At 33.1% G+C, this 24,521-nt stretch overlaps 1 protein-coding gene and 1 pseudogene across 1 annotated transcript; both read right to left on the bottom strand.

Annotated features, from left to right (window-relative positions):
• Positions 1 to 7,358: 7,358 nt before the first annotated feature.
• LOC147395354 (caffeoylshikimate esterase-like) lies at positions 7,359 to 8,523 on the bottom strand (annotated as a pseudogene).
• A 1,747-nt stretch (positions 8,524 to 10,270) lies between these two features.
• Positions 10,271 to 15,458, bottom strand: LOC147395353 (putative aquaporin PIP2-5). The gene is made up of 4 exons (XM_086450346.1): positions 15,035 to 15,458; positions 13,444 to 13,739; positions 11,586 to 11,726; positions 10,271 to 10,611 (listed from the first exon to the last, which is right to left on the bottom strand). The coding sequence occupies exons 1-4, from the start codon at positions 15,339 to 15,341 to the stop codon at positions 10,492 to 10,494; spliced, it is 864 nt and encodes a 287-aa protein (XP_086306472.1). The 5' UTR covers positions 15,342 to 15,458; the 3' UTR covers positions 10,271 to 10,491.
• Positions 15,459 to 24,521: the final 9,063 nt, after the last annotated feature.

Genomic DNA, 24,521 nt, shown 5'->3' with positions numbered 1-24,521 from the left:
GCAAAAAATCCACTTCAGAAATTGGAATATGAGGGTATTTTGATAATAATAAAAAATTTCAAGGTTATTTCAAATCAAAATCCAATTTCCAAAGTGTATTATTGCACTTTAACCAATGTCCCTGCATGTGTTAACAAGTCTCATAAAATTGTTTAGTCGAGTCAACCTTTTCTAGTATCCATCATTATCAACCTTAAAATAATCTTTGTGAAAAATCATATTTATTTATATAAAAAAGTCTATTATCTTTTTATTTTTCACAAAATCCTATTTCGTTATTTTATTTTTTTTCCTTTCGAAAACCAATCATCTTTCAATCTTAATGTCTTAATTCATTGAATCTTATCTTTTATCAATTGTTTTAGTTTTAACAAGAATCCTTTGTGAAAGAAATCCTAAATTTTTTACCCAAAATTCTATGATAATCTACTTTCTCAAAAATCCTATCATACATTGAGGATTGAAGTTTGAAGGAAATGAAGTTTTAAGATTGAAGGATAAATGAGGATTGAAAACGATTTGTTTGGTGAAAGGGAAAAAATAAATAAATTTTATCTATATTTCAAAGAAGAGGGAATTCCGTACATTTTCTGCTAAGATTATTATCTTAAATAATCCTGAAAAGGTGAGGAGATAAGAGTCACAATCCAGTACGGTGTCTGATTCCTATAAAATAAGACCTTTTTTTTCTTTTCAAAACGAGACACTTGCAACTTTAGTTCATTTCTTTGTCTTGTCCTTGTTTTACCTTTTCAAAACCAGTCATTTGTAAGTTTATTTTTCTTCTAAAAAACGGCAATCTTCAAAGTCTTCTATGTATCTAGTTTTTTAATCTATTAAAAAATCTTATTTGATTTTCTTCCAAAAATCAGTCATCTTTGCCTATATTTTATTTTCTTTCTCAAAATTAATCCTCTTTAATCCTTGATTTTTTTTAATAAACAAGATCATTCATCTTCAACAACAATATTTGGTAGGAAAATTTAGATATGTATACAAAGGATTACTACTAAGTTGAAAGCAACGGACTCAAAATAGTGTTAAATAATTTTTTCGATATACTTGAAAGATCCGAACCCACTAAATTTGGATTCAGATCACTCAGATTTTAGATAAAATCCGTCCCATTTTAAGTCCTATATACTTTTGTAACTCTTTCGGGTTTTATGTTTGTTTTACCTTGGTGGTATAAGATAGAGGAGTCAACCAAAGAAGTCGAATCACCTTGAGAAAAAAAAAAAGTCGAAGGGTTGGCCAAGTAGGTTGAATGCATCTTGAAGAAAAACATAGATGGGTCAGCCTTAGTGGCATAACCACCTTGAAGAAGACATAGAGAGGCCGGCCTTGGGAGCCGATCTACCTATGTTTTCGAATCAAGTTTAATTTATTTGGGTTGAATTAGGTCAAAACAGATCTGATTGTCTCGATTACTAACTTTACTTATCCCTAGTAAGGGAATATTTTCTGTTCCTACTTGGTAGGAATGGTTTCAATTGGTAGAACATCTACATTTTATTGAAATTTTTTTCTGAAAAACCAAGTAAATTGAAAAAAATGAAAATGAGAGAGAATAGACATCATATTAGCGAATTTGTTCAAACTAAAAAATTATTACTTCAAAATAATATACTTTGAAAATATTTTTAATTAAAATATAATAATATTATGGATTGGTAAAGAGAATACTTATTATGATCACGACATATAGCTAGCATTGGCGACCTACCACTCCTTGCTTTTATTGTGAGTTTTAAGTTTCGATTGGTAGACAGATGGGAAGTTTGTTGGGAACTTTAAGACCTCATTGATTTCATGCATTCCATATTTGCCAATTAAAATATAAAAATTATTGGATGGTTATTATATATTCTATTTAAATTATATTATAAATATTTTATTTAAAGATATATGTTATATATTTATATTATGTATATATCATTTATCGAAAAACTTAAAGATTGCAGATGAACATATTGAATGCATGATACTGTATTACTGTGTATTGAAATAAAAGAATCTTGATAATCTGACTACCCCACGTGACACACTCAATCGACTCTCCTGACGTGATAAGTTCAGAGTCACAAATCTATACTTAAAAATGTGTAGTAAGATATGTGGCTCCAGAACTTGTCATGTGAGGAGAATTGATTGAGTGTGCCACGTGGGGTAGTAAGATTATCATGACTCGAAATAAAATCGTTCCATTAGTTACATGGAGAGAAAAACTGTCGGAAAAGATGGTTAAGCCATTGAGTTTTGGATTTACTTTGTTTACGCTGCATATGGCATTATGTAGGGGTGCAATTTTTTTTGGTTTAGAGCTAAATCGATTCGACCTAGGCCGGTTCCACTAAACAAGAACCAAAATTGAACCGAATAGACCGTAAAATCCAATCAAACCAAACTGAAATCATGTTGGTTGATTCTATGGGTTTTCAATATCCTATAAACCTTTTTTTTGTTTTTTGGAAGGCCTTTAAACTTGCTTTAACCAAGATATATTTTAGAGATATTTACAAAAATGTGACCAACTTTGATGAATTTAAGATTCTGGCTCATTGTTCATTTTAATTACTAAAATGTGAACAGTTACAATATCGAATGTTTTAAAGTGACAATCTTGCAGGTTTCAAGTGATTATCTCATAGGTTTCACTACTTTTAACAAGATTGTCACTTTGGAGGAAAAAATCAGCGAATTTATCACTTTAAATCTGCGATTTTGCACATGTTCACATTTTGAAAATTAAAATGAACAGTCAGCCGAAATAGTAAATTCAGCTCACGAAATGGTAATTTACCCTATATTTTAATGAAAGAAAAAAAAAGTGAAATAAATAATAAGCATGAAATATTTCTTCTAATAAGTAATTAAAATATATTCTAGCCCCTAAGTCCTAAGTAGTAATCACAATGAAAAAAAAAAATTGATCATCCTCCACCTTGCTTCTTGCTCCCATCCGTAATAAATTAATATATCTATTTATTTATTTTATACAGGTTTGATTCGTTTTTATAATGAAGCGTAGAACCGAATTGATCTGTTATACATTTTTTTACACCCATAATCCAACTGCAACTTATTCTAAATGGAATCAAACTAACCCAAAACTATTGGTTTGCTCAATTCTTGGTTTGAACCAAATTAAGTTGCACCTCTTGCACCAAGTCATTGGTGCAAGTACTCATTTGCAAGTCATAATATTAATGAGTATGTTATGTGCTAAGAGGATCTGAAATCTCCAAAGAAATATTAACATGCCATGTTAAGTGAGGATAGATTTATGAATTAAAGAAAGAGATTTGAATTCAGTCCAAGTTTGATGAGAGGTCCTCCCACAAAAAACAGTTCTTGTGTTCCTCACAATAGGAATTTTCAGATTGATACACAACAACAAATTTGATCATAAAATTGGAGTGATATCATTGGAAAGTAGAGAGAAGAGAAAATATAATATAGAATGCTATAGTAGTATTCATTGGAAAAAGAAAAAAAAAAAAGGATGAAGAGGAAAGAAAAGAAGAGTATTATTTCATTAAATGGAGAAGATAATAGGTAATTAAGAAAAAATATTCTCAAAATGCAGAATAAGATTAAATCACAATCACTATTTATTAGTATATAAAGATTGAGAGAAAATGGGATAACTTCATATTTTTTAATAATATTTAATATCTAATTATGTTGAAATTTGTTTTGAAACATTAAAAGATAAGTGTTGACTTTAGTCCCACATCGGACAAAAATTGCCTTGTCTCTCTTCTTATAAGCTTTTAGCCTCTCCATTCATTGTCAATCGGTTTTGAGTGGGATCCCCAAATTTATCATGGTATCAGAGTAAGGCTTTCTTTCCTCCATGTTATCCAGTTCATATCTCCACACGCTTTGACCCAGCCTTGCCCACATGTGCGGGAGCTTGTTAAATTGTTTTGTCTTTCTCCTTATAAGCTCTTAGGACTTTCTACTCATTACCAATTGATTTTTAGTTGGACCTCCAAATTTATCAATGATATAATAAATTTCATTATCTTTTATAAATCTTTGTAGAGGGTGGATAATTTTATAGTAGGTTTTTTACTCTAATTGATCTACACCCTTCAATATGTAATCCATTTACTTCAATGGTTCTCTCTGTAAACACCTTCGATGGTTAAGTTAGCACATTTAATGTAAATTTTCAAGGAGTAAACTTGGAAGAAGTTGCATACATTCATTAGACACATTAGAGTTTATTTAAAATTTAATGAAATGGAATTTTTTTGATCCCCACCCTTGTCATTTAAAAGAAACATTTTTGTGAAAAGAGAATTTATAATAAAATTGAAAAAATAAGTTTTTGGGGGAATTGTTTCAACTTTTGGATAGTGTTGTATATAGTACATAGATTTGAGGTCCGCCCCAAGAAAGGTCTCTTAAATGTTGAGAGCTGCAATTTTCACCCCAAGTTTTATTTATTATATCCTAATTTAAAAAATAAGTGAATAGTTGAGAATAAGTAAAAGGGTTTTTTATTTTATTTTTTCATATTTGACTTACATTTTTAAAATTAGGATTTTATATGTGCCTAATCCTAGTTGCCAACTACTACTGGAATTGTTTAAATGAGTTTAGAATATCTTGTAAGGTTGATTAATAACTTTAGTCAAATCTTTGTAATGTTTTAATAATATGTTTTAACCTTTAAGATTAGGGGTTAAGAGTTGAGGTTTCTTGCAAACTTTGTGGCAAACATGAAGAAGACATGAACCATTTATTCAATGGCTGCTCTTATTCTAGGCAACTATGGACTGAAATCCTTAAGAGATATATGCACAATCCTACCTTGGGCAATTGGGAAGAAGAGGTGATGTGGGCTGCATCTAACTTCAAGGGCAACTCAACCATTCAAGATATCAAAAAAGTTATTTTCTGTGCTTTCATCTATCACTTGTGGAGAGAGAGGAGCAACAGGATATTTCATAATAAATTTAACAACCACAACACTATTGTCTCTATGGTTCAAGAAGAAATTCGGTTAATGTTGGAAGATTCTTTGAAAGAGATCGAGGAACTAACTACAATTACCACTTCCTTCAAGCTTGGGAATTTAATGCGACCTTCTCTCTACCTAGGAGAGTTTATTACTCTTAGACCAAAGCCAGACATCGGCACGTGGACACTCAACACTGATGGCTCATTCTCAAACACTCGAGGTGGTCTTGGAGCTATCATTCGAGACCATAAAGGAATGGTAATTGCTGCTATTGCACGCCAGGTGAACCCAATCTTAATCATTTATCACAAAATAAAAGCTATCCCTGAAGGGCTTAAGTTATGTATCGCAAAAGATTGCCTCAACATTCGGATCAAGCAAACTCATTAATGGCTATCAATATTATTAACGACCGATGGGGTACTCCATGGAGTGTTATACACGTAGTTCTTTCTATTAGAAGGTTTCTTCCTAGTTTCCACAGGTACGTACACCTTCAACCATGTTTTCAGGGAAGCTAATCAAGCAGCAAATTATCTTGCATCCTCCCAAGACTCTATGGAATGTTCTGAAATAGATAGTGGAGTTCTCCCTTGTAACCTCAATTCTATCATTGATAAGGATCATAGGGGTTTTCCTTTCTTAAGGTTGTAGCTGGTCTAGGTCTGCCTTTACCATGTTGACCTTTCATTAAAAAAATAAATAAATAATTGGAGAAATTGAGGTGTAACAAGTAACAGTTAGGGTGCCAAGCATTTCTCTAAATGTTTAATCCTATATTTCAAGGCAATAAATACACCTTGGAAATTTCCTACTTAAAAATGACCTCAAAAGATTTTATTTTATTTTACCATAAATACCTCCAAATACTTATAATCCATCTATGTTTTTTTTTTTTTTCAAAATACTTATAAATACCTTTGGGGCAAATGTTAACAAAACCCTTTTCTGGATTGGATGCATCACCCAAGGTGGAGGATTAAAACCCTCCTCCCACACCCAAATACACATCACATAAGCCATAATATAAAGAATTAGCATCTGGGGTTAGATAAGACGGTAAGGGCGATTAGATTTGCTCCCGAACTCACATTCCTTCGAATCTCTATATGCACATCCACATAAAATTATCATATTTAATTGTTATACACTTGCATCCTGTCAAAAAAAAAAGGACTTAACACCTAAAATATCACCTTTTTGAATTTGTTTGGATTACTTGGCATGTATTTGGGTGTAGGAAGAGGATTTTAATCCTCAAGGCAGGATCCTATGCACCCATGGTGGAGGATTGAAACCCTCCACATGTCACGTTAGTCACATTTCAAGGGATTGATCCCTAAAATATCTCCTTTTTAAAATTTGTTGGATTATGGCTTACGTGGCATGTGTTGAGGTGGGAGGAGGGTTTCTGGGTGTATACAATGTCAACTCTTTAATCCTCCTCATATGATCAAACTCTTTGAGAAAGTATTTTCTACTAATGTGATCTATTTTTATTTTTTACTTTTTTAACTTAAAAACAAAAAAATTTGAAACACATAATTTCCTAAAATTCACATCCAATTATCTACATGCAAATTATCCATTTACGGGATTAATATCTTCAAATTTATTTAAGATTTATAATTTATAGAATAATATTTTAAATTAATACATACTCCTTACCCCAAAACAATGTGGGAATGAGGGATACCCTACATTATTAAAATATATTTTAAAGGGACAATTATCAAAAAAATACAAAAAAAAAAGTATTTATCAAAACAAATTCAATTTTTAAAATATTTCAAAAAAGATACAAAACCGGTCTTTCAAAGACCGATTTTTCTCTCTCCTCATTTTTCTCAACACATTCTCTCTCCTCTAATATTTAAAAAAATGAAATTTTTTTTAAAACCGATCTTTTAAAGATCGATTTTTTTCTCTCTCTCTCTTCATTCATTTCTTTCACCATTTCTCTCTCCTCTATTATTTTAAAAAATTCGTTTTTTTTTAATAATAGGAAAGAGAAAGGGGTGAGAGAAATGAATGAAGAGAGAAAAAAAAAAATTCGTTTTTTTAGGAGAGAGAAAAGGAGTGAGAGAAATGAATGAAGAGAGAGAAAACTTAAAAAAAAAAAAAAATCGTTTTTTTTTTTTTTGTAAAAATAGAAAAGAGAGAAATGGTGAGAGAAATGAATGAAGAGAGAGAAAAACCGGTCTTTGAAAGATCGGTTTTTAAAAAAAAATTTCATTTTTTTTTAAATTTAGAGGAGAAAGAATGTGTTGAGAAAAATTGAGAGAGAGAAAAATCGTCTTTAAAAGACCGGTTTTGTATCTTTTTTAAATATTTTGTTTTGATAAATACTTTTTTTTTTTTTTTTTTTTTTTTAATTGTCCCTATTTTTAAAATATTAAGTTAAATCCACCCATTATGCGTCATCCGACGCATGAGGGAGAGCACCTCCACCTAGTGATCCAGCATCATCAGACGTGGCGGCTCGCTCAGCTCGTTCTCGAAGCCACTTCACCACATCTCCAAAGACCAACTCCACACTGTCCTCAGGTTCACCAATCAGTTGATGCCACATACCCGGATACACCCGAATCGTTTTATCCTTACTAGCGGCGCGTTGATAAAGCTCCTCCACTAGAGCCGGATCGCACACTTTGTCTTCACCACCATGTACGATCAGAAACGGAATCGTCACCTCTTCGAATCTCCCCTTCACCTCCTTACACACCCTCATAAGCTCCAATGCAGTAGCCGCGCGTGGTCGAGCCTTGTGGCGTCTCGGGCTCAATACAGCTAATCGTCCTTTCCATTCCTCCTTGAATGACACGCGTGGTATCGATCCACGAGTTGGAACCATTTCCCACGTGGGAGCTATGCAAGCTACGATGGACAAAAAATGCTCCAGCGGCCATGGAGGTTTGAATTTGGGGTTTATTCCTCACATGGCCCCATATAACACGATTCCGTCCTACAGCGTAGATGGATAAGAAGCGCGATCGCTCCACCGAGTGCCTCAGCGAAGATGAAGGAGGGAAACGATTGACGGTATTTGGACCGGAACGAGTCAAAGAAGTTGACACAGTCGTCTATAACAGGGTTCATGTCAGGGATGTGAGTCATCAGGCCATGAAGACCTTCGGAGAATCCATGACCCTGGTGATCGATTGCACACGTGGCGAAACCTGATTTGGCGAGATGGACCGCGGTGAGTTGGAGGAGCCAGCTTGACTCGCCCGTGTAGCCATGGATTGGGGCAGCAATGCCGATTGTTTTGGTTGGAAGGAGTGGAGTCCAAGATTGTGTGAAGAGCTTAAGGCCTCTTGGATTGGTGATGAACTCGGAGGAGTGAGTGACTGAATGGCGTGTGTAGAACTCGGAGGGTGTGAGTGAGCCGAATGGACTCTTTTCGTTGGCTTCTGCTATGGGATGGACCATGTTTGGCCACACCCCCTGAAGGAAGATGAGTCTTGAAACTTGAAAGTGACTGTGATTTAAACGACTCCTCTCTCTCTCCCTCGTTAATTGGTTTAGGTGTACAGTTGATCGCTTAATGAGTTTTTCTGACACACCCACGTGGTATACTCAATCAAATCCCTTGACGTGAGTGTGCCAGAACTATAAATTTATTTTCTTCGGTATACCCAAGTACACAGATTCATGGAGAACTAAAGACTATGGTTCTGACACACCCCACTCCAAAGGGGAGTCGATTGAGTATGCCACGTGGGTAGTCATGTTATCACTACTCAGAGAAAAAAATAAAAAAAATCATTTTGATCAAGATCAACTGTTTAACTAGATTACTTTCCTCAAGTGACAAGGAAAAAAATCTATAGTCCTCTCCATTCTGCCACGTCAGCACAGTGTCGAATGGACTGTCAAAGGAAGTCTGTTTCAACATTCGCTTGAGTTAAACAACAACAGTACCGTAGGTCTCACCTTTGCTGTACTTGTTAGGGGAAGTGGCCTATCCAATGGACACCTCTTTCTTACCCGCACTTCCTTGCCCACAAATTTTAATTTTAAGATTTAAAATCTTAATGATGAAAAATAATTTTTTTTGTTCATAGAATTTTATCCTCTACCATCCCATGGCATTGGATCATGTTTTTGAATGTCACATGGTGATCCGTTCAGAAAATTTATTACCAATGATATTGTAGTAGAAATAGTAAGATAATTATAATAAACAAGACTATTCTAACTGAAACCAATTTTGATAAGCCCCTCAGGAAAAGTAGGTCAAATGTTCGAAACCTCACAATGTTAGGGATCTGTGTAGATTTTCAAGAGATTCAACACATTAGGAATCTATCAAGATTTTTCCATTTCGTCTATTTGATGGAGAGATGGCTTGAATTTGCCTTCAACGAAAAGAAATGGAAAAAAAAATATTAATTACTTCATAAAGTAACATGAATAGGTATGTAAATGGATCCCCATGTGATAATTTCAAATTTGAATTGTAGATTAGATTCAATTAAGGATCAAATTTTATTACATCTAGAATTGATTATGACCAGATTAATCTTATCTCGATTAGATACTCCATTGTCAACTAAATTGTGGGAAATTTGCCTACAAGATTGTATTAAAAGGTGGCGTGTACACAACACATAAATCAAAAGGGTTTATCTATAACTTAAAACATTGATTAAAGACTTTTTGATTATTTTTTATTAATTTTGAAAACTAACTAATGTGATTTTAGGGTAGTAAGATGCAATATTTTTATTTTTTATTTTTTTATAACCGGACATCTCTATAGACAGTGGATCGGGCCTGAATCTTGATTTTGCCCAGTTCATAGACCATGATCATGTCAAATGACCAGTCCCGAGTCATGTGCAATTCCCATACATCACACACACCAAGTGTGGGTGCGTCTTTGTGGGTTGCCCCTGAGGAATTAATGCTCATATTTGGTATCGAATTCACAACCTAAGAGCATTAATCGCTTATATGTTTGAAATTGTCATTGAACCAATCCCCCTGGGTTTAGATGTAATTTTCATATTTTTTTAACCAAAATGACCCTAATTATATTAAGTTTAAATGTAAAGATGGAGACATTTGTGAGATCCAAAATTAGTCTCGAGTCAATTCTACTCGATCTTCTCTCATCATAATGCTAAAGATATATATCAAATTTTTTTAAATATATAAAATTTATTTATATTTTGTATATCAAAAATAGGTATAAATATATATAGAGAGAGAGAGAGAGAGAGTAAACTAGGCAGAATGATGAGCTAAGGAAGGAAAACTAAAAATAAAGAAAAAAAAAATGCCAACAGATTCTTAAAAAAGAGTAGATTCATTCAAATCAAGTGCTAAGAACACAAGGGGTCATGCAAATAACTCCCTCCCTAAAAGAGATAATTTACAATTCAACAGCCCTCAAACTAGTTAAAGAGATAGACAAGGCTAAGAGGTAATCCTTCTTATAAATTATTCTGTGGAAAAATTATCTCATCCTCTTAATCATTTCCTCGATATAGACCCAAATTACTCAAAATTTAGACGTGGGGGTTACTCCTGAAAGATCCAAGAGCCTTAATCGCCGAGGCTCTCAAGATGAACTCGTGGTAGAAAGCAGCAATAGCAGCACCGATGAAAGGTCCAACCCAGAAGATCCACTGTGATAGAGAATACACAACTATTAAGAAGTGATATTACTACTGGAGATATCAGATAAATGAATGTACTATATAATATCAAATAACATTAATCATATAGATTATGTTGGATTGAGTTGATTGTCTTTCCATATTTGTACACCCGATTATATATTAAGGGTAACAATGGCTACCCAATTGACCAATAATGTGACATATCGGAGCAAATTTTGGGTCGATCATCATGAACCCAAATATTTTTCAGTTCGAATCTTGATAGCCATCTTAGAGTTCAGAATCAGGTCTTCATCAGGTTCCCGATAGTGGATTTGTTTTACTTGTAATTTATATAGGACATTTTGCATAGTCTAATAAAATATTGATAAATTAGATAATTATAAGTAAATTTACTTAATTTAGTTAAAATTAGAATCTAAAGAGAATGTGATTGTTTATATTTCACTTTTTCCTTGTTTATATTTCACTTTTTCCTTGTCAATCTTAACAACAAAGAAAAAGACTCCATATCCTAATTTCCCAAGGTTTTCTTTGTTGTGTTTGAAATGTCTTTTACTCTATTGCACTACTTAGAGTTGTGGGGATGCAACTCGCAGCTTTATAAGTAGAGATTTGTAGGACTGAGAAATTTAAGAGAAAATAGTGATTGTTCTTGTTTTGATCCATGGATGTAGGCATACTACCAAATCATGTAAATTCTTGTGTTCTGTGTGATTTTCACTGTCTCTGATATTTCGTTTTTTTCACATTCTTTTCAAAAGTTTAATTCGTTTGAATAATTCATTTTGTTGGTATAAAGAATCAAGCGAGGAATTACATGTTAATTAGTTTTTTTATTCAAAAATATTTGTCTATCTTATAGAATCGGAACCAATTTCGGTATATGTGGAATATTGTTAACACCCTCATCTATATAAACCTATGAGGACTAATATAATCACACCAAGAATTTCAATAAAGTTTCAAACTTGAATTACCTGATCATCCCATGCTTTCTCTTTGTTATAGATCACAGCAGCTCCAAGACTCCTAGCTGGGTTGATACCAGTACCAGTTATCGGGATCGTGGCAAGGTGAACCATGAAAACAGCGAATCCAATTGGAAGTGGTGCCAAGACCTAAGAGATGCAAAACAGTCAATCAATTATGATCAAATTGTGAATTATAACTCGAGCAAGTCGAATAAATATTAGTGTCGTATGAATCAATCCAACACTATTAAATTTTTTTAAGGGGTAATTCTACCATCGATTCAACTCAACATTCAATTAAATCTAATAGAATTAGTTGAGTTTTGAGTGGAAATTGGTATAATCGAACATGTTGTGTACCAGACCAAGCTATAATTCATCATTTTAATTCAACAGTGTGGAAAATGTTCCCAATTTAGTGAAAAACTTGCGGAGGTAAATCAATACCAAATCATTTCCAGATTAAGTTGAACAAAAAAAAAATAAACAAGAAAAAATACATAATCCCAATCATGTAAATGCGAAATCAAATGGACGGGACCCATTTTTCTTGAGTCAAGACTGATAAATAAAAATCATTTGCCAGTAGAGCACAATATCATCAAACCACTTTACCATTTAAGCCATAGTTTTACTACTCAATATTGACTCAAAATTTGGCCACTAGACTAAGATTGGGTTTTAATGGAACCAAATCCATTAATTTCAAAAGAGAGCTTCTATTGCCAAAGAACTTGGGGTGGCGGATCTGATTTTTGTATCGAAACTGCGCTCAATTTTTTCTTTTACCAAAAATACCCAAATGTGCTTGTTCGGTATATTTAATGCATTTTAATGTGTCCTAAGGGCATACATTAACACAACCCAAAATTAATATGAGTTGTGATGAACATAGGCAGTCTTGGTACACGGCTGACAAGGCAAGGGCACAGAACCATAGATCGTTTTCATTACGATACATAAGAAAAAGATGTGCGGTTTTGTGCCCTCGTGTATCCAACCGCATACTAAGACCGCATGCATTCATCATTATTCTTAGAGTCCTGATGAATGCACGCAGTCTTGGTACACGTTTGAATACACTGATGATGTGGCAAGAGCACAGAATCATAAATCTTTTTCATTGGGATGCGTGCTAAGATCACATGCATTCATCATTATTCTTAGAGTCGTGATGAATGCACGCTGTTGGGTACCACAGATTTTTTCATCAGGATGCACGGGAAAAAGATGTATGATTCTGTGCCTTTGCCATGTCGGCCACGTACCCAATCCCATATCAAGACCCAGTGCATTCATGGTTATTCTTATTTTTAATATATATGTATTTGAGTTTGACTGATTCAAGTCGACACGACACAAGCAAAGTTATGGACTTGACTTGGTTACGTGGATATCTGAGTCAGTCAAGTTTTTGACTAATAACTACATGTAGGGTCCGCTCTTTTATTGTTCCACATGGTCTCATGTTAGACTGTCCACATAAAGGTTGAAGGAAGTCTATGAAGTTACTTCAACACGTTATACCCAATAACACTGATGCTTGCTAACATGCGCTAAATCGGTCACCAACACTAACCATAACCTATCTCTAATAACTGTCACACTCAACAACAGTGGTTCTCATTTTGGATTTTTCTCTTTGGACCGAGGAAGATTGACCCCCACGGCTCACGTTAGACACAACCCAACACATCAATGAGAAAACAAACAAACAAAAAAAAGTCACCCTTGTGGGCCAAGGACTACAAAGTTAAACAACCACCACACAAGTAGCCAAGGATTTGAAGAGGCGATCACTATCATGCACTGGTGCGCATGTTAGTAACTAAAATTGGAGGTAGGGAAGTGATCCAGTACTTACAGGGATATGGGAGTCTCTGGCGCTCCTCTTGGGATCAGTAGCAGAGAAGACAGTGTAGACAAGGACGAAAGTACCGATGATCTCAGCCGCTAATCCTGTGCCCTTGCTATATCCAACAGAAAGCTGGTTGGCCCCACCACCGTAGCGGACATAGTAAGGCTTCTGGAAGGCCTTAACCAAGGCAACGCCACAGATGGCTCCAACGCACTGAGCCACTATGTACAACACGGCTCGGACTAGAGAAACCTTGCGAGCTAGGAACAACCCAAACGTAACTGCTGGGTTAATATGTCCTCCTGTGCGCATAGTAGAAAAATAATCTTGTCAATATACTAACGTGCGCTATATATATATAAATGTTCACATAACTATAGATGTGTTTCCTCGTGATACGATTAAACACCACCTCCTACGATTATATATCCATGTCCACGTCAGAATTGTGAGGTGCAATAAATACACTTTAGGATTTGGAATCTGAGGGCATTTTGGTCAAAAAAGAAAAATCAAAGTGTATTTAATATTTATTGCATTTAACTAACAAAATCCTTTTAACGTAGCCCTCTAAATTTTAGAGAATATTTGAGACAGAAAGGTTTTCAAACTAGTTGCATACCCACGACCATCTGCTTAATGTAAAATGTCTGAAATACCCTTATCTTCAACCTCTTGAATAAGAAAATCTTGATTTTTTTTTTTTTTTTTGCAAATATTCATGCTTTATCATCTACTAAACCTTATTGTTGAAAACTTTAATTTTTTTGGCAAACATTGATTCTTTACCCTTATCTTCAACCTCTTAAAAGAAAAAGTTGTTGATTTTTTTTTCATAACTTCGATCATACCTTCAATCGTGATTTCTTTTACACTCTGTTTGGATGGAGAGAAATGGAGAGAAGAGAAGAGAAAGTAACTTTCTTTCCGATTTGGGAGAAAACAAAAATTGACAGTTTTCTCTAATACTTCTCTCCATCTCTTTCCATCAATTTTCTCTTCTCGATCTCTCACTTAACTTCCCAAACAACAGAAATGGAGAGAAAACTGATTCCTTTATCTTCTCTTCTCTCCCTTTCTCTCTCAATCCAAACCGAGTGTTTGTTGAAAGTGCACCATTTTTTTTCTTGAAAATCACGGCAAAGTCATCTTTAACGAAATAGTAGAGAAAATTAAGTAATTCATCAAATTAAGCAAGGAAGAAACGATGATCATTTTGACAAAATCCATTTTTAAAAAATGATCAACTTTCAACTTGAAACGCAATATACATACAAATGGAAATATGAAATACAGAAAACAAATTTTTTGGTCAAGAGATTTATGACAAGGGTAGTACAGTCATTTTCTATAGATCTAGCGTAGAAGACCACAGTAGAGTAGTCTATCATCAGTTCGAAAACACAAGGGTATCTAAAACATTACCCAAAACTTGCACTCATAATCTAAAATAAAATATATAAAATAAAAAAGAAATGTTTTGAAGGTTAAAAAAAAAAAAGAAAAATAATAAGAAAAATATGTTTATTTGAATCAAACAAATCTATAAAAAAAAAAAATTAAAAATTAAAAAAATTAGAGAGAAAGAGAGACATACCAGAGATACCAGCAGTGCAGTAAACAAGAACAAAGATCATACCACCAAAAGCCCAAGCAATCCCAAGTATACCAACCCCACCACACTCATCACCATTCATGGTTAGATCAGTCTGTCTCTTGTACCCAATCACCGTTAACACCGTTATATAAAGGAACAAAAGAGTTGCAATAAACTCGGCGATTAGAGCCCTGTAAAAAGACCAACTCGCCAATTCCTCTTTATCAATCAATCGTGCTGGAGGTGGGTCGTGGTAATCCTTTCCCGCAAGCCCAGTTTGCTCGGTAACTTCAGTGTCCTTCACCATATTCTCCTCGTCTTAAAAATTAAACCTAAAAACAGAACAGAACTTCAAGAGAAGTCTCAAACTCTAAAGATTGAAATTTGAAACAAAGAGAGACGGAGAGGAGAGAGAGTTATGAGGAGGAGAGAGTGAGGGGGGTATTTATGGGGAGATTTAAACAGTGGAGGTTAGATTAATTAGCACAACTTTGCCCATGGACCCCACTAATTTAATATTATTTGTTTTCGTGGGTCCTACCACATTCTTCCCACTCTCCTCTTCACCGCCCATTTCTGTAGATCGGTCATACCGCTAGAAATTTTTCCTTTTTAAAAGACATTCATATTTTCAAACATGTCTCTTTCATTTTAGGATTTTTGTAGGTGTTTTTGACACAGCTCCTTTATCAATTAGATATATTCTACGTTCATCCTTCGATGTCACTAACTGGAGATTGACTATCATTAGGCTGGACTTTGCCATGATTCTTAAAATATTGATCATAAGATGACTAACATGAAATATCATTACACCTTGGGAGCTTGGATGATTGGTTTAGATGGCATGTAGAGCCCATTTATGTCACACCCCAAGATAAGGACATGTTTAATTCGTAATTCAGTCTACATATCAGACATCAACTAACAAGATCCAAAAACAGTCCTAACTTGGGTGGTATAGCATCGATTTAGCAAACTATTGAATTCAAAAAATAAAATAGCTAGCCTAGAAAACAATCATCTAAGCCGGAGCAAAAAATAGATATTGGAGGTCAGAAAGTTAGATCAACTAAAATAGCATTTCATAGTGAAATTTCGTTAATTTGAATAGGGATACCTTGTGTATAATAAGATAAATAATTTATGACGAAAAAAATTCAATAATGCCTTATATCTTTGCATTAAATACGATATTCTCTTCCTCCTCAAACAGTTAAATCAAATCATCTCAACAATTAATGCATTGAAACACTTAAAATCTAACTCAAATATTAGTATTAATGAAGTATGTGTGTGAAATTCGAAGATAGAATCAACAATTCATAACCAGCTCATATCATATTTGGCAATACACCTGGACCAACCACGTGGTGACATATGTTCTAGACTCGGGATTATAAAACCCCTCTTAAAGATTAAGAGAGGGTATAGAAAAAACATCATTTCTCACACACACAAAATAAAGAATCTCCCTGCAACACACTATTCATCTTTTTCCCCCACCCAAAGATTTATTTGTTTACTCTACTTTTTACATTCTTTACTAACTTAATCTTTGGAGGACCTTTGATAAGCATCACATTGGGGCCTCATTCTTATTCCTTCAACCTTCAAGAAATTATAAACTTATCTTGTCAACGACATCCCAGGGAGAATGGTCGTGAGATCAAGGGTCCAGAGAGCAATGTCGTAGGATCATAAATTAATTGATTTGTTCAAGGATCTCACACATCTCAAGGAGTAAAAATCCTAAAAAGAATCCACATGGCCCAAGAAATGGACGAACTATTGTAAGACAATTTTTAGGTGAGAGTTGTAATTTTGCTAAATTTTAAAGTTAAGGGGAGTTTAGTAAGAAAAATGTTGAAATGACTAAAAAAAGACACTCATCTGACAAGGTAATGTCCATAGAACTATTGGGTTTTTTTCCTTATATCTTGAGGTAAAAAATCTATGATTTTACACGCACTACCACGTGAGATGAATGTCTTTTTAGTCAATATAGAATAATTATGTAAGAAAAATTTCAACTTCTAATTTCTAGTGAATCTTTCTAACTTGACTTCCTTCAACAATGTGCTCAATACTTTGATGATGTGGGAATGTATGAAAAACCATAGATTTTCTTTTTCCTCTGGATGTGAGGGGAAAAAAATGTTGAACTAACTTCATTTGACACTGCACTAACATGGCAATGTGCAGACAATCATAGATTTTTTTCCTTGTATCTCAAAGAAAAAAATCTATGGTTATTTCTGCACTACCAAGTCAAATCTATTTCTATATCGAAATACTATACATATCATAATAATCAAACAAGTAGTAATTACTAAGAGTATCAACCCATACCCATGTCCATACTCATACCCATACCCTTTCAATCCATTCAACTTTTTTCTTAATGGAACACTTCATTGTCAATGTACCCTAAAGCAAGTTCAACATATGTGGCCCTTCATCTTATAAATCACAATCTTTACTTGAACGGGATATTCAAGCCATGTGATTTTCTTGGCAAGTTTCACTAAAATGGCCAATGAAAAGGATTGCCAACCGTTTCACACATTCGTGTGCTCAGAACCACATATGCTTTCCATTCATATCTCGATGAAAATCATTTATGATTTTATATATACTTACATATCAACAATGTGTGAAACGATGTCAATTTGAATGTCACTTTAGCATTTTCCTTATTATATTCATTGGACCAATGATAATTTTGACCCATATAATAAAGATTAACAATGAATACACAGAGTAAATCATACCAGTTGATATAGCAAGGGCATAGAATCACATATCTTTTTTCTTGTGTATCCCAAAAAAGAAAAAGATTTGTGATGCTATGCTCTTGCTGGGTGTACCTGCCGCACATGATTTATCATATGCATTCGTCACGACTCTATAATAAACTGACCAAAATACCCTAGTTGAGAGAGATGGCTTTCATCATGCAATCATCTTATGCTGTGGTGGTCGACAAATTTGGTCGACTTTCCTAAATGATTTATCTATCGAAAGTAATACATATTACTTGATGTAGAATAAGTGAGGCAACGGCTAGTAAAGGAGAACATGACGCGTGTATTAATAGACAGTATCGCCTTACTAGCCGAGTTATGTTGCGGCGATGTGGAGAGTGTGTGATGGTGAGAGTTGACACCACCACGAGGAGTTAGTACTCCATCGCATTCAGTGAAAACTATGAACAGCTATTAGATAGACCCTATAAGTGCCATTGTCCTTATCCTTATTTGGAATTAGGAAGGAAGGAAGTCTTGGCTATGACTTTACTCAATTACTTTCATAAAATAAAATAAAAAAACTAACATAATTGTATGTTTTATATTATAATAAATAAAATATTTTCAAGGCATTAATGAATTTAAAAATATATTTATAATTGTAAAATATTAATTATTATGAATTTTCATTTGCCCGTTTGTTATTAAGTATTTGAGTACATTTCAAGTCCTGAAAAACTCGGGCGAAGCTAGGATTTTATATATATGACAGCAATTAAGACCCTTATAAATTTTAAAAATTCTTACCATGGAAATGATAACGACAGATTTTCTTACTCTTCATTATTATTAGTCATCATCACACATAAATCCTCATAGTTTAAAAAAAATTTGTGGGGGTAAGAGCATCGATTGCCCTCACTATGAATCCGCCCTTGAATAAAATTATAAACATACAGTTGAGACGAGAGGAAAGACACAAATTTCTTCGAAATAATCATTTACATGTTACGAAAAAATATAGATTTTTTACAAATTTGTTTTTCTCGAGAATCCTTAACCTAAAATCTCATGTTATATGCCATTGCATGGGTCAATTAAAAGTGTTAGTTATGCCATAAATTAGTTATTTTTGTAAATAGACATTAATGTCAATAAATTTGGAAATCATGTTTCATTATTGAATGTTACAAATTCTTGATGGTCTTAATTTCTACATAATATTGGACTATAAGGGTGTAACGGGTCTTTTAAGAACTTGTAACTAAAAAAATGAAGCATATTTATTGTGAAAGAGAACCTTATCTCGAAACAACTAATTAAGGAAGGCGTTGTACACGAAGACTAAAACATATATATGGGTCCCGACTAGAAGATCTATGTAAGAATAAAAAAGTATGGAAATATCCGAGTTGGTTTCATATTCAAGTTAGACGGATAATCAAGAAGGAAATTAGTACATAAATACCTAGGATTTCGAGGTGGTGGTAGATGAGATAATATCCATCATCTAGGTGAGATTTTGTCACCTTTCAAAAACAAAATTATCATTTGATACTTCAAACCATTCGAAGGTTATAATTAGATCATCTAATAACATCTAATCAAATGTTTGTCATAGTTTCGTGGGGTTTCGAACACTTGACCTACCCTTCCTGGGGAGCTTATCAAGGCTCGGCTTGCCACTAGGCCAACCCCTTGGGATTACGGATTTGACCTTATTAAGCACAAGAGCTTTTTGACAAGTACCAAATCGGTGCCAAATATAGAATAAGAATACCAAAGTTTAGCTACTCATGGCATGGATCTAGAGGTATATGGATTTATGGTAAAAATCCCCATAACTCACTCAACAATCTCATGTATGGATCATCCTATAAGATGGGTTTTTTTTTTTTTTCACTAAAGACTACTTTTTGTTGGACCAATCATAACATGTGGCATACTCCCAAATTAATGAGTTGTGATAATATGACTCGTCAAGTGGCATACTCAATCGACTTCCTAACGAGACAACTTCAAGAACTATAGATATATACGCCTTAGGATAAACGATTGCACTTCCCCATAAAAAAATTGTATCCCAAGGGAGTCGTGTATCCCAAGACGTATAGATCTATGGTTTCCAAACTTGTCCACGTCAAGGAGTCGATTAATATGCCACCAGGCGAGTCATACTATCAAGATGCAAAATTAATATATGGCTGTCCAAAATAAATGCCCTGTGCGAAATGAAGGGGTTTTATTTCATGTAGAAATAAGGGTATAAAGGTAAATTAAGCTAAATATAACCTTTTTACAAAATTAAATTTGGTTTAATGTCCACACATTTTGGGCACCCATTTTGTAAAAATAATTTAATGTTATGGAATCCTTTCGATCAATATTATACACCTATTAATTTTAGGTGATAAAATACTCACAACATGAGTATGGAAGGACAGTTGGATCATATATATGTCATTGCATTTATTTTTAAGCCTTGTAAACAGCACACATTTGGTGTTAGATACTTAATAATATCCTAAAAGGATATATTTATCAAATAAATGAGACTACATTTTAAAGTATTAAACAACATGATAATGCAAATAGAAGTGGAAGTGGATTACGACCTCGTTCTATATTATATACGTTATCTTCTTGTTAGAAAGATTAACAAACGTGATAATTTAAAATAAGATTTAATATACTTTATACAAAGATACTTACAAGTTCATTGAATGCGAGAAAAATTATAAATATTTAAAATTGAATGTTAACGTCTAAGACCTTATGAACACATTAACATTTTCCAATACTTTTTTTTTTTTTTCAATAATATCCCTATTCATTATGTCATTTAGTAAAAAAGATTATTAAAAGACAAAATGAATAAGGATATAATTGAAAAAATAAAATGTTGGAGAACGCTAACGTCCCCATAAAATCTTCGATGTTATCATTCCTCATACTTAAATACCTAAACTACTTGAATAATCTTTTTACGAAGGTGGTATATTCTTTGTAAAATTTACATTCGATATAAGAAATAATTACAAAAATAGATATGTTTCCCCTAATATTTATATAACCACACCAAGTTTATACAACCCGAAGTCCTAATCATCAATTAAAGTCTTTTAGGGGCCAATAGGCCAAAATCAAATACATTATTTACTATTCTCTCATGAAATTAAAAGAACTTCCTCTAAATCTTATTTTATTCCATATTGTAAAAATAAAAGTCTTCACCAATCAATTAAGTTTTAATTATTAGATTAGTCTTCTTTATGATAAAATTGATAGAGAAGTAAAATTCTAATGTCTAAAATATTCCTCAATTCCAATTAGGATATTAAAATTCTCCTATATATATATTCTAAACCCAAAACCATGGTACATTCTCTTTTTGCGTTATCTATATTTTTTAATGATTGATCTCTAAAACAACCAAAAGAGATCAATAAGATTATGTAAATTCTATCTACTTTTACTTTTTAATTATTTAAAATTAAAAGTATATCCTTTTAAATATTTATTATATAAAAGTTAAAAAGTCGTGTGATTTTATTTGTCTATAATAATATTATATTAGAGAACCTATATGTGAAGAAAAAAAGATACTTCTACCTTAATTTTAGATTTTTTAAATAAAGATGACATACACTTTCAAGGTGAAAGAGATTTTTTTGGATGACATCATTTGATTTTATATTATATTTAATATTTGTCAAGAAAGATCTTACACCTTGCCCTATTATTATGAAGAGTCTTGATTTTTTGACTTGAAAATCTTGTTCGATTTATAATTGATTGATGTGACAAGGGCACAAAATTATAAATCTTTTTCATCGAGATGAATAAGAAAAAGATCAACGGTGTGCCCTTGCCACATCATCAAAGGATACAACAAGTGAAAATTTTCAAGTTAGAAAATCAGTAATTTTTTTTTGTAAGTGAGGGGCGCTTTTATTTTTATTATAACCTAAACAATCTTTTAACTGAACTAGTTGTTTTATGTCTAATTGTGGGATAATATTATCATTTAAAAATAAAAATACTTGTGTGAGAAGGAAATATGTAAATAGTACTCGAGTTTGAGGACTTCCCCGTAAAAAAGACAATAAATTAAAGACAAGCAAACATTCAATTTTTTTTCGTCGTGTATGATACTGTTATTCAAAAACACGTGTCAAATAAATACATGTTGAGCTTCACGGGCCGATCAAATGAATTTCGTGCTCAATGGTGTCAGATCAAACAGACCATCATCACCGACATCTATTCAAACACTCTCTACCTGTAGGCCGTACAATAATTCTCAAATGAGTAGCCATTTGTAAACCTATTTATTATTTCCAACCTTGTTAAGATAACACGTGTCTACATGTGAATCATTAGAATAAAAAATAATAGAATCGTGATAATCGAACCATCCCACGTGGCAAACTCAGTCTATTACTCTGTCGTGACAAGTTCGATTGATTTACACTCTTTGAATTACACGATTCCCTCGAGATACTCAACAAGGATCTATGATTTCCTCACTTTTCACGTCACGTCAGAACAGCCAATTTAGTTTGCCAGGTGGGATAGTCAAATTATCACGACTCAAAAATAATAATAGGATTAATGATTTTCTATGCTCGGGACATATGCCTCCTGACGTGGCACGTATTAGAATCCTAGATTTTTTTTTTCTCTGGATACATCATGATTTTTAAATTCTAAATTCATCCCAGATCGAAACGTATCGTCCGAGTTAATTCGATATTAGAGTTGAATGAGACCAACTCACAAAATCATTTTTTTGATCGAGTTTTATGTTTCACGTTATATTTTTTGAGTTATTTTCCGAGACGTCTTAAACGTATCAGAAATCTCGTCCAAGACAACTCGGTATCGGAATTGAACGAGACTAGACGTGATACCGAATTTAAAAATTATGGGACACATAATTGTAGGTATGTATGGAGATGTGCAATTGTGTATCACGAGAAAAATCTATAATTCTAGTCCATGCCATGCTAGGGAACCTATGTCAGAGGGGTGCGTCTACAAATCACAACTCTAATAGTAAACTCATTATTATTTTAAACTGTGAGCTCTCAATTGAACAAGAGAGTGAGAGAAAATACCTATTTCTCATATGATCATATGAGTCTAGATATCACGCATCCAGGGTGGAGGATTGAAACCCTCCTCTCACGCAACAACACATGCCACGAAAATTATAATATTCAAGAAAATTTGTAAATATATATATATATATATAAATCGACATGTTAAATAGTATGCGATTAATGTGGTAAGGGGACATAATCATAGATTTTTTTCTTGAGGATACAATGAAAAAGATCTAGCCTTCCCTGTCCTTTCCATGTCGATTGTGTATTATTTATTATTGCAATTTATTATTAATCTTTTATAAAGGAGATATTTTAGACATCAATCACTTGGATTGTAACTAACGTGCTATGTATTGAAGTGTAGGAAAAGGGTTTCAATCCTTCACCCTAGGTGCATAGGAGCCAGACTCTTTCTTATACGGTAGTGCTTATTGTTCAGAAAAATCCAAATACAGTATCATTAAGAATATTGTTCCATATCACTTTCTTTGATTGTGAGCATCAATAGGTATTTAAAGTCATTGTTTTCCAGACACAATCAGCCACCTAGAACAAAAAGAGAAGCTATCACATACTTATAGGGTAAATAAGTACGATAATGATCATTATTGTAGTAGTATTTTTTCAAGGAGACACTTAACACCTCCAACATCAGCTTTAATAGTGAAATCCTTCTCTCTGCAAAGCTTTGTCACTAATGTGGTAACGGCCAAAAGAAATTTTGATAGACAATCTAATTTATCAATAAAGTATAACAATTATGAATTTTCTACCACTCTATGATGATCCTTTCCTCAATGTATTGTTCTTCAACTCTACTCGATTCTATGACCGAACGATATTGCCCCCCCTCCCCCCTTCGATTCGATATTTGACTTATCATCAAACCGAACCATGTGTAAGGGTCATGATTCAATTTGATTTTTGTCCTATACAATGATTCATATTATAATATGGCAAAGTTTTATCATCCTATCATGACTTGCCACCGACAATACGTATAGGAAATACTAATGATAAAATCATTTCTCAGATTTTTGGTTGAAAATTAAAGCCTGTTTAATAAAGAGGCGTTATCAAGAGCCAACTATGTGGCAAACATATTTTGTCTTATATAATTTCGAAATGGGCTGATTTTTTTTTGTGATGATTTTCTCACCAAAAATCAGTCCATTTCAAAACTTCATCTATAACTCATACAGGAGAAACACACGATAGCCAAAATGTTGGTCAAATAATTGGCTCTTGATCTGTCATTGATATAAAGATTGTAATTAGGAGTTGATTTTTCTATAGAGATTTTTATCTTAGCTATGGATATTTTTGTCATATATTGGAATGGGATATAAGTAGAATGAGACTTAATAAGCAAAATTTATTTAGAAGATATGAATAAATTAGATTTTAATGTACTTTTGTAATTAAAATGTCTAAGAGAAAATAAACTAATTAATTACGCCATCAATCTTGAAAAAAGAAATAACACGATAAATTTCCATTATTAATTAAAAGAAAAATTCACACAAAATTGCTAATTTCTTCTTTCATTGTTTAAATATAAAATATCTAATTAAATTTTTCTAACTGAAGATTAAGTTTCACTCATGACCTTGTACATGATCTGGC

Source organism: Akebia trifoliata, chromosome 8 (assembly GCF_017979445.1).
Source record: "Akebia trifoliata isolate Shusen 1 chromosome 8, ASM1797944v1, whole genome shotgun sequence".
Classification (NCBI taxonomy): domain Eukaryota; kingdom Viridiplantae; phylum Streptophyta; class Magnoliopsida; order Ranunculales; family Lardizabalaceae; genus Akebia; species Akebia trifoliata.
Note: the sequence above shows the minus strand (reverse complement) of the source record. Positions and strands in the feature narration are given on the sequence as shown.